This window comes from Akebia trifoliata, chromosome 9, assembly GCF_017979445.1.
Source record: "Akebia trifoliata isolate Shusen 1 chromosome 9, ASM1797944v1, whole genome shotgun sequence".
Taxonomy (NCBI): Eukaryota; Viridiplantae; Streptophyta; class Magnoliopsida; order Ranunculales; family Lardizabalaceae; genus Akebia; species Akebia trifoliata.
Window position 1 is genome coordinate 23,351,173 of NC_141383.1, and position 11,804 is coordinate 23,362,976.

Sequence of the window (11,804 nt, forward strand, 5' to 3'; positions counted from 1 at the left end):
AATTGGAATACTTATGTTCTATCCCATTGATAGTCATGGGTACCTTGAATCAAATGTTTTTTTTTTTTTTTCAATCCTTTTTATATTATAGATAATTTAATATTTTTTAATATTTTGAAATTAACATATTTTATATAAAAGTTCTTCAATTTTTTATTGAAATCTAAAATAGGTCCTCTCTTCTACAAGTTTGTTATTAATAAAGAAGATAAATTTTAATATTTGAAAAAATTCATTAACTCTTATATTTAGTAGAATAAATTATAATTAAGTTGGTATTATTTTGGGTTATATGTTAATTTTTTAAGGAAAAATGTTTAACAATGATTTGAAATATTAAAAAAAAAAAAAAAAAATCTCATTTGATTCTTGAGGACAATGGGCACCCACATATCTTGGTGGTTCCGATTCCACTTATTTTAGAATCAGAACCAAAATTCAAAAGAATCGAAACCAAAAAAAATATAATGGTTCTTATTCTAAATACCTTAAAAATTGAACCGGAACCAACTCATTGATACCTTTATCAAACTCTAACAAGTTACCACCTCTCCAAAAGAAAGGACAAAAAATATATATTCCAATAAAAACAACAAATAAAGACAGAAATTAAAATTAAAATTAAAATTAAAAATAAAATAGCGGCTTTTACAATGAGTCCTTTATTATATATATGTGGAGTTTGCATGAGACTCTACTTACAAGTTACAACTTACAATCTCTCTAAGGTTCTTGAAACTCCATGAAAGAAACACTAAGGTACTTAGCTGGTGTTGCAGGCCCAAGTGGTTTTGGATCAAACACCACTGCAGAGGGAGTAACTAAAGATTTTTCTTCTTCAATTACTTCTCATCTAACAGCTATAATCACTGGTTAGTCCTATGTGAGCTTGACAGTTGAAACCATATTTTTCATTTTAATGCAACTTTATTAATAGATGTTTCAAAACTTGAATTGGATTGGATTGGTTTTTTTTTTTTCTTTTATGTTCTCTTAGTGAGTTTTGGATTTGATCATTTGGTTTTGGAAATGGGTTTTGTTTCTTCTTGAATTTTGGATGGTTTACAGTGTAGAATCCATACTTTTTAGTTGCTTTTGTTTGTGAAATATGGAACTTTTTTTTTTTGTTCTTTTTTCAACTTCTTCGTCAATTTACTTTAAACTTAATGGGTATATAATTTCTTAGGATTTCTTCAAAGGAAATCCACTACTTTTAGAGAAATTCTTACAACACATATTTCTTTTATTTTTATTTTTTTCAAATCTCTTCTAAGAATTTTTTTCCCTTTTTGTTTGTTCTTGCCAGAGATACATTGTCTCTTTGAATAATTTACTCTCATTGGTTTCAACAAGATCATTGGTTTTTTTTTTTTTTTTTTAAAGATTCTTATGAACTAATCATTTTCATTTCTAAAATAGTTAGTAGTTTTTGTTAAATAATAATTCATCAATGTGTAAATGTTCATTTAATTTCTTTTATTGGGTCCCTCTAAATAATAAATTTCATAATTTCTTTCCATAGTGCACATCTCTCAACAACAAAAATTACACTTTTTGTTGGATAAATATAACTCAAATTCCTTAATGGGTATCTGATAATCCTCTCTTTTGATCTTCGATTTCATTGTAAAAGGGGCGACATCAGGAATTGGAGCTGAAACTGCAAGAGTACTAGCAAAGAGAGGGTTGAGGGTTATAATTCCTGCAAGGAACCTAAAGAAAGCAGCAGAAGTTAAGGAGAGGATCCAAAAGGAGAGCCGAAAGGCTGAGATTATCTTATTAAAGATTGATCTAAGCTCACTTTCTTCCATCCAAAGATTCTGCTCTGAGTTCTTATCCTTGGGATTACCACTTAATATTCTCATGTGAGTTCTTATTTTTGTTGTTTATCTTCCTCTAATTCATCATCATTGTTCACACTTCATGGGTCAGAAATTTCTCTATTTGATTAAAATTATTATTTTTTTAAATTTTAACAGTTAAAATGTTTAATATTAATAATTTAAATATATAATTGGTATTTTCAGTCATCCCCTTATATTTAACCCAAAATGTTCTTTCTAATTAACTATTATTAATCTTCTTAACTATATACTCCAATCATCTAAAATAATTATTCTTTTGATGTATTTTTAAGAACTATTGATTTGTAGTTAAATGCAATTAATTGTAGATTGTTGGAACAAAATTAATTTGCAGAAACAATGCTGGAAAGTTCTGTCAGAATTTGGAAATCTCTGAAGACAAAATTGAGATGACTTTTGCTACAAATTACTTAGGTAATTTTCTCATATTCGTTTTGTTTTATGTTTAAATAATTTTTTTTTCCTACTTTCTTGTAGTTAATTTCATGAAAAAAAGAAAAAAGAATTTTCCATGAAAATTAGTGAAAATCACTAAATCAGCTATGTATTTTGCCAAAAATTACTGAACCAGCATTGTTTTTTAAATATTAAAGAAAATGGCCATATACCCAATATCCTAATTTTTATTACGACAAATGGTTATTTGATCTATAATGCTACAATCCTAACCATCCATTCGCATTTTCTCTTCCGATGAATAGTGAGATGGACAACAATCTAGATTTTTGATCAACCACAATTACGAGTAATAATTACTACTGAGGGTTAAATTACTATAAAATTACCAAATTAGATAATCAAACCATTAATATGTCACACTTGATTCCATGGGAAACAAAAGTCTATAGAAGCGATACTAGCCACGAATGTCAATTTGATTACCCCTTAAGATGCCTTGTCAAGCATTTCTTGGTCCCACTGATCCATGAAACTTGGCTCACTCATCTCTTCGATTACCCCTAAAAAGACATGTACTTTTTTTTTCTTTTTCTATATTATCTTAATTTTTTCAGGAAAAAGATAACACTCCTAGAAACTTATTTGGATTGAGCAAAGTGGAAAGAAGAGAAACAGTTTCTCTCCACCATATTTGGATTGACAGGAGAAAAATTAGGACAACTTTCAAATTTTAAAATATCTTAAAAGAGATCTAAATGCAGAGTTGGAATTATAAAATATTTTAAAATGATTTCTCTCATTCTTCTCTCAACTTTTAGAGAAAAAGAAAACTGGCCTTTTTTTCTCTTCTCTCCTCACTTAACAATCCAAACAAGAGGGGAATGGAGAGAAACTCAGTTATTTTCTCTTCTCTTCATTTTTCTCAATCCAAACACAGCATTCACTAAATAAACTGATTTTGTCACAAAATCGATTGGTCTGATTTTTTTTTAATGCTTAATTAGTTAATCAAGTTTATTTTATTTTTTTATATATTGGCAGGGCATTATTTATTGACAGATATGTTAATAGAGAAAATGGTAGAAACAGCAGCACAAACAGGAATTGAAGGAAGAATAATCAATGTTTCCTCAGTAATTCACAGTTGGGTGAAAAGAGAGAGATTCCATTTCAATAATATGGTTAACCCAAAGAAGTGAGAAACCTTCATTTTCTTTTTTCCTCTATAGGTCATTTTCAAGGGGCAACTTTTTGGCCATCAAGTTGTCCTATATGGGTTAAAAGTTTCGAAATGGACTGATTTTTTGTAAGGACGATCTCTACGGTAAAGAGATGAACCTCACAAAAAACCAGCCCATTCCGAGACTTCTAACCCCAAGTTAACAGGTTGAAGGTACACAACTTTTAATGGGATTAGAAGTTGAAGAATTGTGAGGGAAATCTCCTCACCATAGAAATCATCCCTAAAAAACTCAGACCCATTCCCAAACTTTTAACCCCATATAAGACAAAAAGTTGGCCATTGAACATGACCCACATAAGCATATTCAGATGTGTGATCTACATCACAATACACATCTTATTTACTGCTTATTTATACAGATATAATGGCACGAACGCATATGCTCAATCAAAGTTGGCTAACATATTACATGCCAAGGAAATTGCAAGGCAACTTAAGGTGGAGTGTGATCTCTCTATTCTTCCTTTTGTTCTTAAATAATAATAATAATAATAATTCATGGCATCTTATACAGGCAAGGAATGCAAGAGTAACAATCAATTCAGTCCACCCAGGAATAGTGAAGACAGGAATTATCGGGGATCATAAGAGCTTGATCACAGGTAACACCATTAATACTCGAAATCAGAAGATAATCTAAAAGAACGTGTATCTCTGAAAGCAGATATAGACACACTTTCAATAACAAAAGACGTCTCTAAATAAAGCTTTTTTTTCTTTCTTTCTTTTTTTTCTTTTGTAGATTCCGTCTTTTTTCTTGCATCGAAGTTGCTAAAATCAACGTCACAGGTTTGTTTTCTCTCAGCCATGTATTTTGGCAATTTGTTGTCTTCAAAAATCAAAGTTTGAAATTTTGATTCATTCAATGATTAATCTTTCTGATTTCTATCCAGGCTGCGTCAACCACGTGCTACGTGGCTCTGAGCCCAGTGCACAATGGGGTGAGTGGAAAATATTTCGCAGACTGCAATGAGAGCTATTGTTCATGTCTGGCAAATGATGAATCTGAAGCACAGAAGCTTTGGAAGCAAACACGTGCATTTATTCACAGAAGATTATGCTGACAACAACATAAAATGCATCTAATTTTAGTCAAATTAATATACATACCCTTAATCATGTACATACAATACAATATGGTTAAACAATATTAAAGATCAAATGTCTGCAAGTGTCATATATCTGATCATGTTTATTTTAACTTTTAAAAATAGCCAATAAAGAATCAGAACAAAAGGATGAAATATATGTCAAACGTAGAATCTACCACATTTCTCTGGATTCAAACAATTTGGAGAATGGTCTGACAAAATGGTGAGAAAACTAAATGGTTACAATAATCAACACGGTCAACCACTGAGCTAGATTTCTTACATGGGATTCATTTGACTCACCGGTTGCTGGAGCAAAGCACCCAATCCAAGAAACTAAAATAATATTTCAAGCCAATCAATTAAGGTCTTGTAATTTACATCCTTTAATGTCATACATGGAGACGAAATTTCAATAAGATCAATGTGAAGAGATGGGGTCTTACGTGGTTTCGTGTTCAATAATTTGAAAACCCTTGTTAGTTCCTCCAATCCACGATGCCTTACAAAAAGTGACTCGGTCATGATCATGACCCATGTCTACGTGAGCCAATTGGTGTGGTGATGTGTGGCTGAACGCATTGAAGGGTTAGAGGACGGTCTTCTGCTTTAATCTGTCATTTCTTGACCTGCCACATACAATTATCATCTCTACTCTGAAACTTCATGTTTACATGTTATACTTAGAATGGGATCTACAATTTGATGGTCCCATTCTTGCACTTAACATGTAAACATTTTGTGGCCTTGTTAGAAAATCCTGCTAGTATGCTAATTGGGTAACTAAGACTTCTTCTTAATCAAACATGTGTGGTATTAAAGTGGCCATTAATCTGCAATGTAGATTACATTTTTTTTCCTTTTTTGATAAATATAAGATGGGTCAGTTTCAGCAGCCAATGTTAGGGAGCCAACGATTTGTCCTATGTGACTTAAAAGTTTCAGATTGAGCTAAATTTTTGTGAGGATGGTCTCTATGATGAGGAGATCATCATCACAAAAAATCAACTCAATCCAAAACTTTTAAGCCAAATAGGGCAAGATTGGCTCTCTAACGTTGGCTGCCGAACCTGACGCATATAAGATATATTATCAAAAGAAAAGAAGATCGAGAGGATGCCCGTAGATCAGCCCTCCAAAAAAGAGAAAAATGACAAGACAACCAAAACTTGAGAAAAGAATTAAGCAACCAACTCTCGCACTGAGCAAGCACAAATTCCACCAAAAAATAAAAATACATAAAAACTTCAAACTAGGAAAGCCAGCTGAGAAGAGCCTAGTTAAAATCTATACAATGGTTTTCTTATTTAAACCTTAGACTCTTCATTCACCCCAATCAGTTTATTTATGGTTATCTGGTCCTGCGAGGAAAATAACTCAAAACAAAATAAAAAATAAAAACTGAATCTATTTTTGATAGATATAAATTTCATTAGAAAATGGCATAAAAACAGAAGAGGTTGAGAAGACCTACCTAGAGCAGAAAAGAACAAAATAAAAAAAGAATCTCTCAATGGGATACCTTAAAACGAGGAGATCGGCGATGAGATGAAGCAGATTCCGGAGATAGAATTCCCATTTTACCTGCTCGACCGCGGTTAACTTTTTTAGGAGGTCTATTGAGTTCTCCAGGTTGGTTTTGGAGATCATTTTCCTTTGCTGAAGATTCACTTCCGTCAATTGAAATTGATGGAGCTGGAGCAGATATAGAAACTGTGGATGAGTCTGGATGGATAGAAGTGGGTTCGTGAAGAGTTCCTGGTAAATCATAATTGACAGAGAGACATGTAAGAGAGCAACATGGATGTCCAAAATTGAAAAAGAAATTGGACACTAGCAATAGCCTTTTCATCAATTGATTCCATAATTGTTACATCGGGCAAATCTACAGTTTGTGTACAAGACAATAATTTGTGATAATAAATTGAATACCTAGACATGCTGCACCTGCATGTATGTCAGGATCTATATAACAGTGACACACATTAGTGTCCGACGAAAGTATGACATGCAGACACACATATCCACAAGCCCCAAATGCTGACATCTTTAGTCTAGAAGTTGAAAGACATTTTTTTAGAATACTGATGGTTCAAGTTAAGAATGTGAAAAAGAAAATATGTAATTATTTTTTTTTTTAATGACAAAATAGAAAATATGTATTTAGATAAACAGATATAAATTAAAATAATATAAAGAATAAAATAATAACCGTTGAAAATAAAATCCTTGGATATATTGAATTCCTTGGTTAAGTGTGTTGCCATGTTTATGACATGTAGGTCTGATACAGTGTCCAACACAGTAAATTCTTAGGAAATGGAATTTCCAGTTACATAGGACAGGACCCATCATTCAATGGGTAGAAAGCCTACAAGTAAGCAATGAGGGATGTGAAATATAAGGTTGTACCAAGTGATGCAGCTGCTTGAAACTTCTCCCTCATAATTCTCACAAACTTGAACAAACCGTTAGTGTGATTCAACTCTCGGATCAACTCTTGGGTGTCACCCAAGTAAGGATCACAATCCAGCACTGAGAAAAATGAATAAGACATATCAAATACATTCGCCCAGAATGGTTTAAACATTTATGAACAATAATTTGGTAACAACAAACAGTCTGTTACTTACAAGTATAGGTATCATCAGCATGCCGAATGGTAAATGAGCATTCCTCATTTGGATTTTTCAGGTTAATTTTATTGAATATGAATTTGACTCCTTCAAAGAAACAATCTTGTTAATAAATTGAAAATCACACTTAATTAAAAGAGGTTTAACATGCCATGTTAGGGTAATATGAAGTTACCACGTCCTCCTTCAATTCGCAAGCCAAGTACTTCATTGTACCATGAAATGGCCACGTCTATGTCTTCTTTGTGTTTGATCCCTTCTTTAGATTTTTCATCAAGTGTTGTCAAAGCTTTCAAGGAAAAAAAAATTGGATTGAGATTGCATATATTGAATGAGAAGGAAATCATAGACTAGAATTTCATTGCTAATAAATGTTGAAAATGCCAAAAGCAGGAAGATAAATGAACTCAGGTACAATTAGAGTGAAAAAAGTGAAACAACAACTATGGTCAGAAACGAAACCACAACAGGCACCAAGACCATATTAATCTAGATCATGGACATAAGATAATATTGAAATTATTGGATGAGTTAATCCTTCAATAAAATTTATGCACGAATACTATGACAATAACATAGTTTAATAGAATTGGGTAAAGTGCATTCCTTGAAAGAAGATACACGGTCAAATTGCGAAGAACTCATGTTGCAAACCAAAATATTTGGAGTAAGAATCAGTATTGATGATTGAGCAAAGATAAGACAGCTAATATAAGCAAGGATCTTACAAAGTAATTGTTGAGAAATTATTGCAGCATATTTTTCCTTCCTTTCCCTTTGATCTTGAATAACCCTTTTAAGTTCTTCTATTCTAGCCTTTGCAGCATAAATGGAATCAGTTATAGCCATACGCTTCGCCTCTCCACGGGTTTTCACTACAAATGCAATATATGAAGGACAAGATATTTTAATGAAGCACATTTTTGCAAGGTTTACCAGATAAATGTTGAACATGCATTCGGACTTCTATAAAGATAAATTCAAACCACCTGAAAGTTATTATGGAAAACTCAGATGTTTTTTAAATTTAAACAGTTAATATAAACCAAAAAAAAGAAGTGTGGGCTAATCTTAAGAAAGGATGCATTTTATTTTATCAAAGAATGCATGGATTCAGAAAAGAGTGCCAAACTTTATGAGTCTCTGTACCTGCAAATACATTAAAATGTAGTGGCAAACGGGAAACAAAGTTTACAATAATTTGATTATGGTGAAGAACCCTTTGACTCACAAGTAAAAGTCTTACTCATTAGTCATTACATACCTACATATAGGGCTCTATGTTTTCATGTTTCCAGTCTTTTTTTTCCTTTTCGGGTCATTTAGAGGGCTTAATGTTTGTGCATTCATGATCATAGCAGTGAGAAAAAGGATGCCAACTTATTGGCCAAAAATATGGCTTCTCTGGGCATTCCTTGTGCATAGGATGCATTACCAATGTTTTCGGAAAGCATATTTGATGTTGTGTGAATTGAAAAAAAAAAAAATTTAGAGAATTTCCCAATTATTACAATAACTCTAGAAAAAATCATTTTTTTTATATTTTATTTCCAATTTTATTATAATTTATTGTATTTGCAAGTTTATGCTCTTGTACCAAGAAAGTGTTATATATACTCATGCTAAAATACCCTTCTTATCATCATACAAAGATAGACTAGTAATACTCATTGTTTTCTTCCAAGTGCAATGTAGGGTGAGTAGTCACTTGGCTGGTAACGTATAAAATGGACTTCACAATGTCTAGAAATTTGTTTTGGATACCATTTCACCTCCCAAGAAGGGCCAACCCACTTAAACTTGTTTGACACATTCATGACGCAAAGGATTGGAAGTATCTTCTCTTATTTCTTGAATCATATTTTCGTCGAAACCACAAACTTATCAATGGCATTTTCCATTGTTGAAAACCTGCTTCTAAACTTGAAACTTCCAAAGCTGCTAGTTTCTGCTTTACTTCGCCACCCAATTTTTCAATCACTGATGTATCGAAACAAGGATCATTTACTAAGATATCACACAATCAAATTAGTGCCTATATGAGCATTAACAATCACATGCACGAACTGGTTTTAAGATGTGAGAAGTAAATCGACTTCATTTACCTAGAGCACACAATTACAAGGGTCCCAATTTTTTTAAGTTTTAAAAAGGCATTAGTTCTATAAAATGCAGAATTTCAACATCAACCAGTTTCACATAAAAACATAAAAAAGCAATCTTTAGCATCATATCAGCTTATCTCAGACATGTTATTGTTCGAAAAAACTATTAAGTATTTAAAATAACAAATTTAGGGACAAATTACCAAATTTTACAAATCAAAAGTGCTCCTATAATGCAGACATACCTGCTAGAGCTTTTACCAAATCATTCTCCAGTTCTCTCAAGTGAGTTTTCAGCTCTCCAAGTTTTACTGGAAAAAAAAAAAAACAAAGAATTATAGATTTTAACACAACAACAACAAAGCCTTATTCCAAAGATTTGGGTCGGGTAAGCGAGTCCTTCTAGAGACAAACCCTAAAAACACTACCGCAATCAATAACATCTCAGAATTTGGGTTTTTTTTTTTTTTTGGTAAAATGTAAACCAAAAAACAGAAACTTAAACTAAATCAAACTTAAAAAAAAAAAAAAAAAAAGAATAATTCACAGCCGGAGCATCAAACTAACCCTGAATTGTTCAGGAACCCTAGATTTTCAATTTCATAACTGAAACAACAATCCCAACTCAAAACGCTTCGAACACTCGTTAACAACAAAGAGAACGAAAAAAAAAACTATAATTTGGTATTGTGATCTGACCTTGATCTTGGGATGTTTGTTCCGCATTAAGCTTGATCGATTGTAGAGATTTCTGAAAAGAAATCATGGAGTGATTCAGTCTCTGTTGGTGAATCGGAATCTCTGACTGGCAGACCATTCGGGATTCCTCTAGTTTCTTAAGGATCGATTCCTCCATTTTTCTTCTCTGCAATTGTTATCGAGCGTACCAGAGATGATAAGAAATTTAAAGAGAAAATTTTATTTCAATAGGACTCAAAATTTGTTTAGCGCGCATTTTTTTAATTTCTTAAAGAGGGATTCTATTGGAACATCAACTTTTACTTCTAACACACACCAATCCATTTGATTTAAACTTTAGTTCAGGTTAGATTGGTGTTCTATAAGTAAAAGTTAGCGCGCAATTACTAATTTCTTAAAGAGAGATTCTATTGCAACATCAATATCTACTTATAAGACACCAATCCTTTTGATATTCGAAGTTCAAACGTTTCGTCTAGGGAAGATGTTTCTACTTCTACGGAGCACGTAACATAACCAAGTGCTTTGTCTACTTGTTGCCACGTGGCCTCAAGTATAGGGTAAATCTGGTAATTAACCAAGACCCTGCACGTGTCTGGATCAAAGAGAGACTCGAGGACTGAGTTGATCCAACTTTAACCCACACCAATGGAACTTGTAAGAATTAGTAGCCGCTCTATGTTCGAGCAGAGTGCCTACTCATCCATAGAGAAGGAAGAGTAGATTTGAGAAACTTAACACAACAAGCTATCCTGTTATGTTTGAGACTCATTGGGAAAGTACTTTGAGATTCTAGGAGTAATTGATCGTGTTTCAATCACATTGTTTCCTAAAGAGATAGTTTCATATTTTATAGGATTTTTTTACTTTACCCATTTGAAGGATTTAGAAATAGATGAATCTCAATCCCCACGAATTAAGAAATGAGATGACATGTTAAGGAGGGAGATTAAAGAAAGATGAGAACTTATAAATAAGAGAGAAGATCTAGAAGGAAAATGCTAGATTTTTGGAAATCTTTTGAGAGAGGACTCTGAAACGGATTCCAGTGCTAACCACTATTTTGTGTGTGTGTGTGTGTGTGTGTGCTTATCATGGGTATCCCCACCCTTCGGGAGAAACTAATCCCACGGTCACATGCACCATCCCCCTCAGAAAGTCCTACCTACAACTAGTTGAGTCAAGGGTCAATCGGAGCCTGGAAGGTGGCCCCAAGGAATTAATAGCTTCATGGGATTTTAAAATACTTGACCTACCCTTCCTGGGAAGCTTATCAAGACTCGACTTGCCATTAGGCCACTAAGGCTAACCATTATGATAATGAGAGTTTTTTTTATTATTCTTTGTAGCTAGAGTACTAACTTGAGCATCAGAGAATGTTCAACATGTACCACACTGGACCCCAAAGTATTTGTGAAGGGGGATGACCCATCATCAAGGATATTTGAGTTGTTTGAGGCAAACCAGCAAAAATGCCTCCACAAGTGTTAAGCAGTGTTTGTTTGCGCTATTTTTTAATGCTTATTGTTGAAAAAAATTAAATTCAGCACTTTTTGTCAAAATAACGCGTTTGTTTACTCTATATTTTCATTGCTTATTGCTGAAAATAAGTAAAAAAAATTCAACACTATTTTTATGCTGAAACGGTAAGCATTTTGCTTTTTTCGAGACAGACAAGTATACCCTTATTCTTAAAATGATATTACCTTTTATATCCCATGGATAAGTATATAAGCACCCCACAAATTAATAATCCCACACCATGG

General features: G+C 32.8%; 2 protein-coding genes across 3 annotated transcripts; one reads left to right on the forward strand and one right to left on the reverse strand.

Moving 5' to 3' along the window:
• The first annotated feature begins 693 nt into the window (after positions 1-693).
• LOC147394802 (short-chain dehydrogenase TIC 32 B, chloroplastic-like) lies at positions 694-4,664 on the forward strand. Its single transcript, XM_086454179.1, has 8 exons — positions 694-872; positions 1,634-1,865; positions 2,200-2,279; positions 3,306-3,459; positions 3,867-3,945; positions 4,022-4,109; positions 4,250-4,296; positions 4,401-4,664. The coding sequence occupies exons 1-8, from the start codon at positions 743-745 to the stop codon at positions 4,569-4,571; spliced, it is 981 nt and encodes a 326-aa protein (XP_086310305.1). The 5' UTR covers positions 694-742; the 3' UTR covers positions 4,572-4,664.
• On the reverse strand, positions 4,429-10,268 carry LOC147394803 (kinetochore protein SPC25 homolog). 2 transcript variants are annotated; one of them, XM_086454180.1, is made up of 8 exons: positions 10,039-10,268; positions 9,585-9,650; positions 7,963-8,109; positions 7,410-7,523; positions 7,232-7,321; positions 7,011-7,133; positions 6,121-6,356; positions 4,429-4,567 (listed from the first exon to the last, which is right to left on the reverse strand). In XM_086454180.1, the coding sequence occupies exons 1-8, from the start codon at positions 10,193-10,195 to the stop codon at positions 4,553-4,555; spliced, it is 948 nt and encodes a 315-aa protein (XP_086310306.1). In that variant the 5' UTR covers positions 10,196-10,268; the 3' UTR covers positions 4,429-4,552. The 2 variants fall into 2 exon arrangements, with proteins under 2 accessions (XP_086310306.1, XP_086310307.1); XM_086454181.1 differs by lacking the exon at positions 4,429-4,567 and adding an exon at positions 4,928-5,227.
• Positions 10,269-11,804: the final 1,536 nt, after the last annotated feature.

Excerpts from the sequence above, each read along its gene's own strand:
- LOC147394802 (XM_086454179.1), top strand. The coding sequence starts at position 743 with ATGAAAGAAACACTAAGGTACTTAGCTGGTGTTGCAGGCCCAAGTGGT. Across the intron at positions 2,280-3,305 it reads TTTTGCTACAAATTACTTAG|GGCATTATTTATTGACAGAT; the intron begins GTAATTTTCTCA and ends ATATATTGGCAG. Across the intron at positions 3,946-4,021 it reads AAATTGCAAGGCAACTTAAG|GCAAGGAATGCAAGAGTAAC; the intron begins GTGGAGTGTGAT and ends CATCTTATACAG.
- LOC147394803 (XM_086454180.1), bottom strand. The coding sequence starts at position 10,195 with ATGGAGGAATCGATCCTTAAGAAACTAGAGGAATCCCGAATGGTCTGC. Across the intron at positions 7,524-7,962 it reads AATTTCTCAACAATTACTTT|CTTTGACAACACTTGATGAA; the intron begins GTAAGATCCTTG and ends TTTCCTTGAAAG. Across the intron at positions 6,357-7,010 it reads TCAAGCAGCTGCATCACTTG|GAACTCTTCACGAACCCACT; the intron begins GTACAACCTTAT and ends ATGATTTACCAG.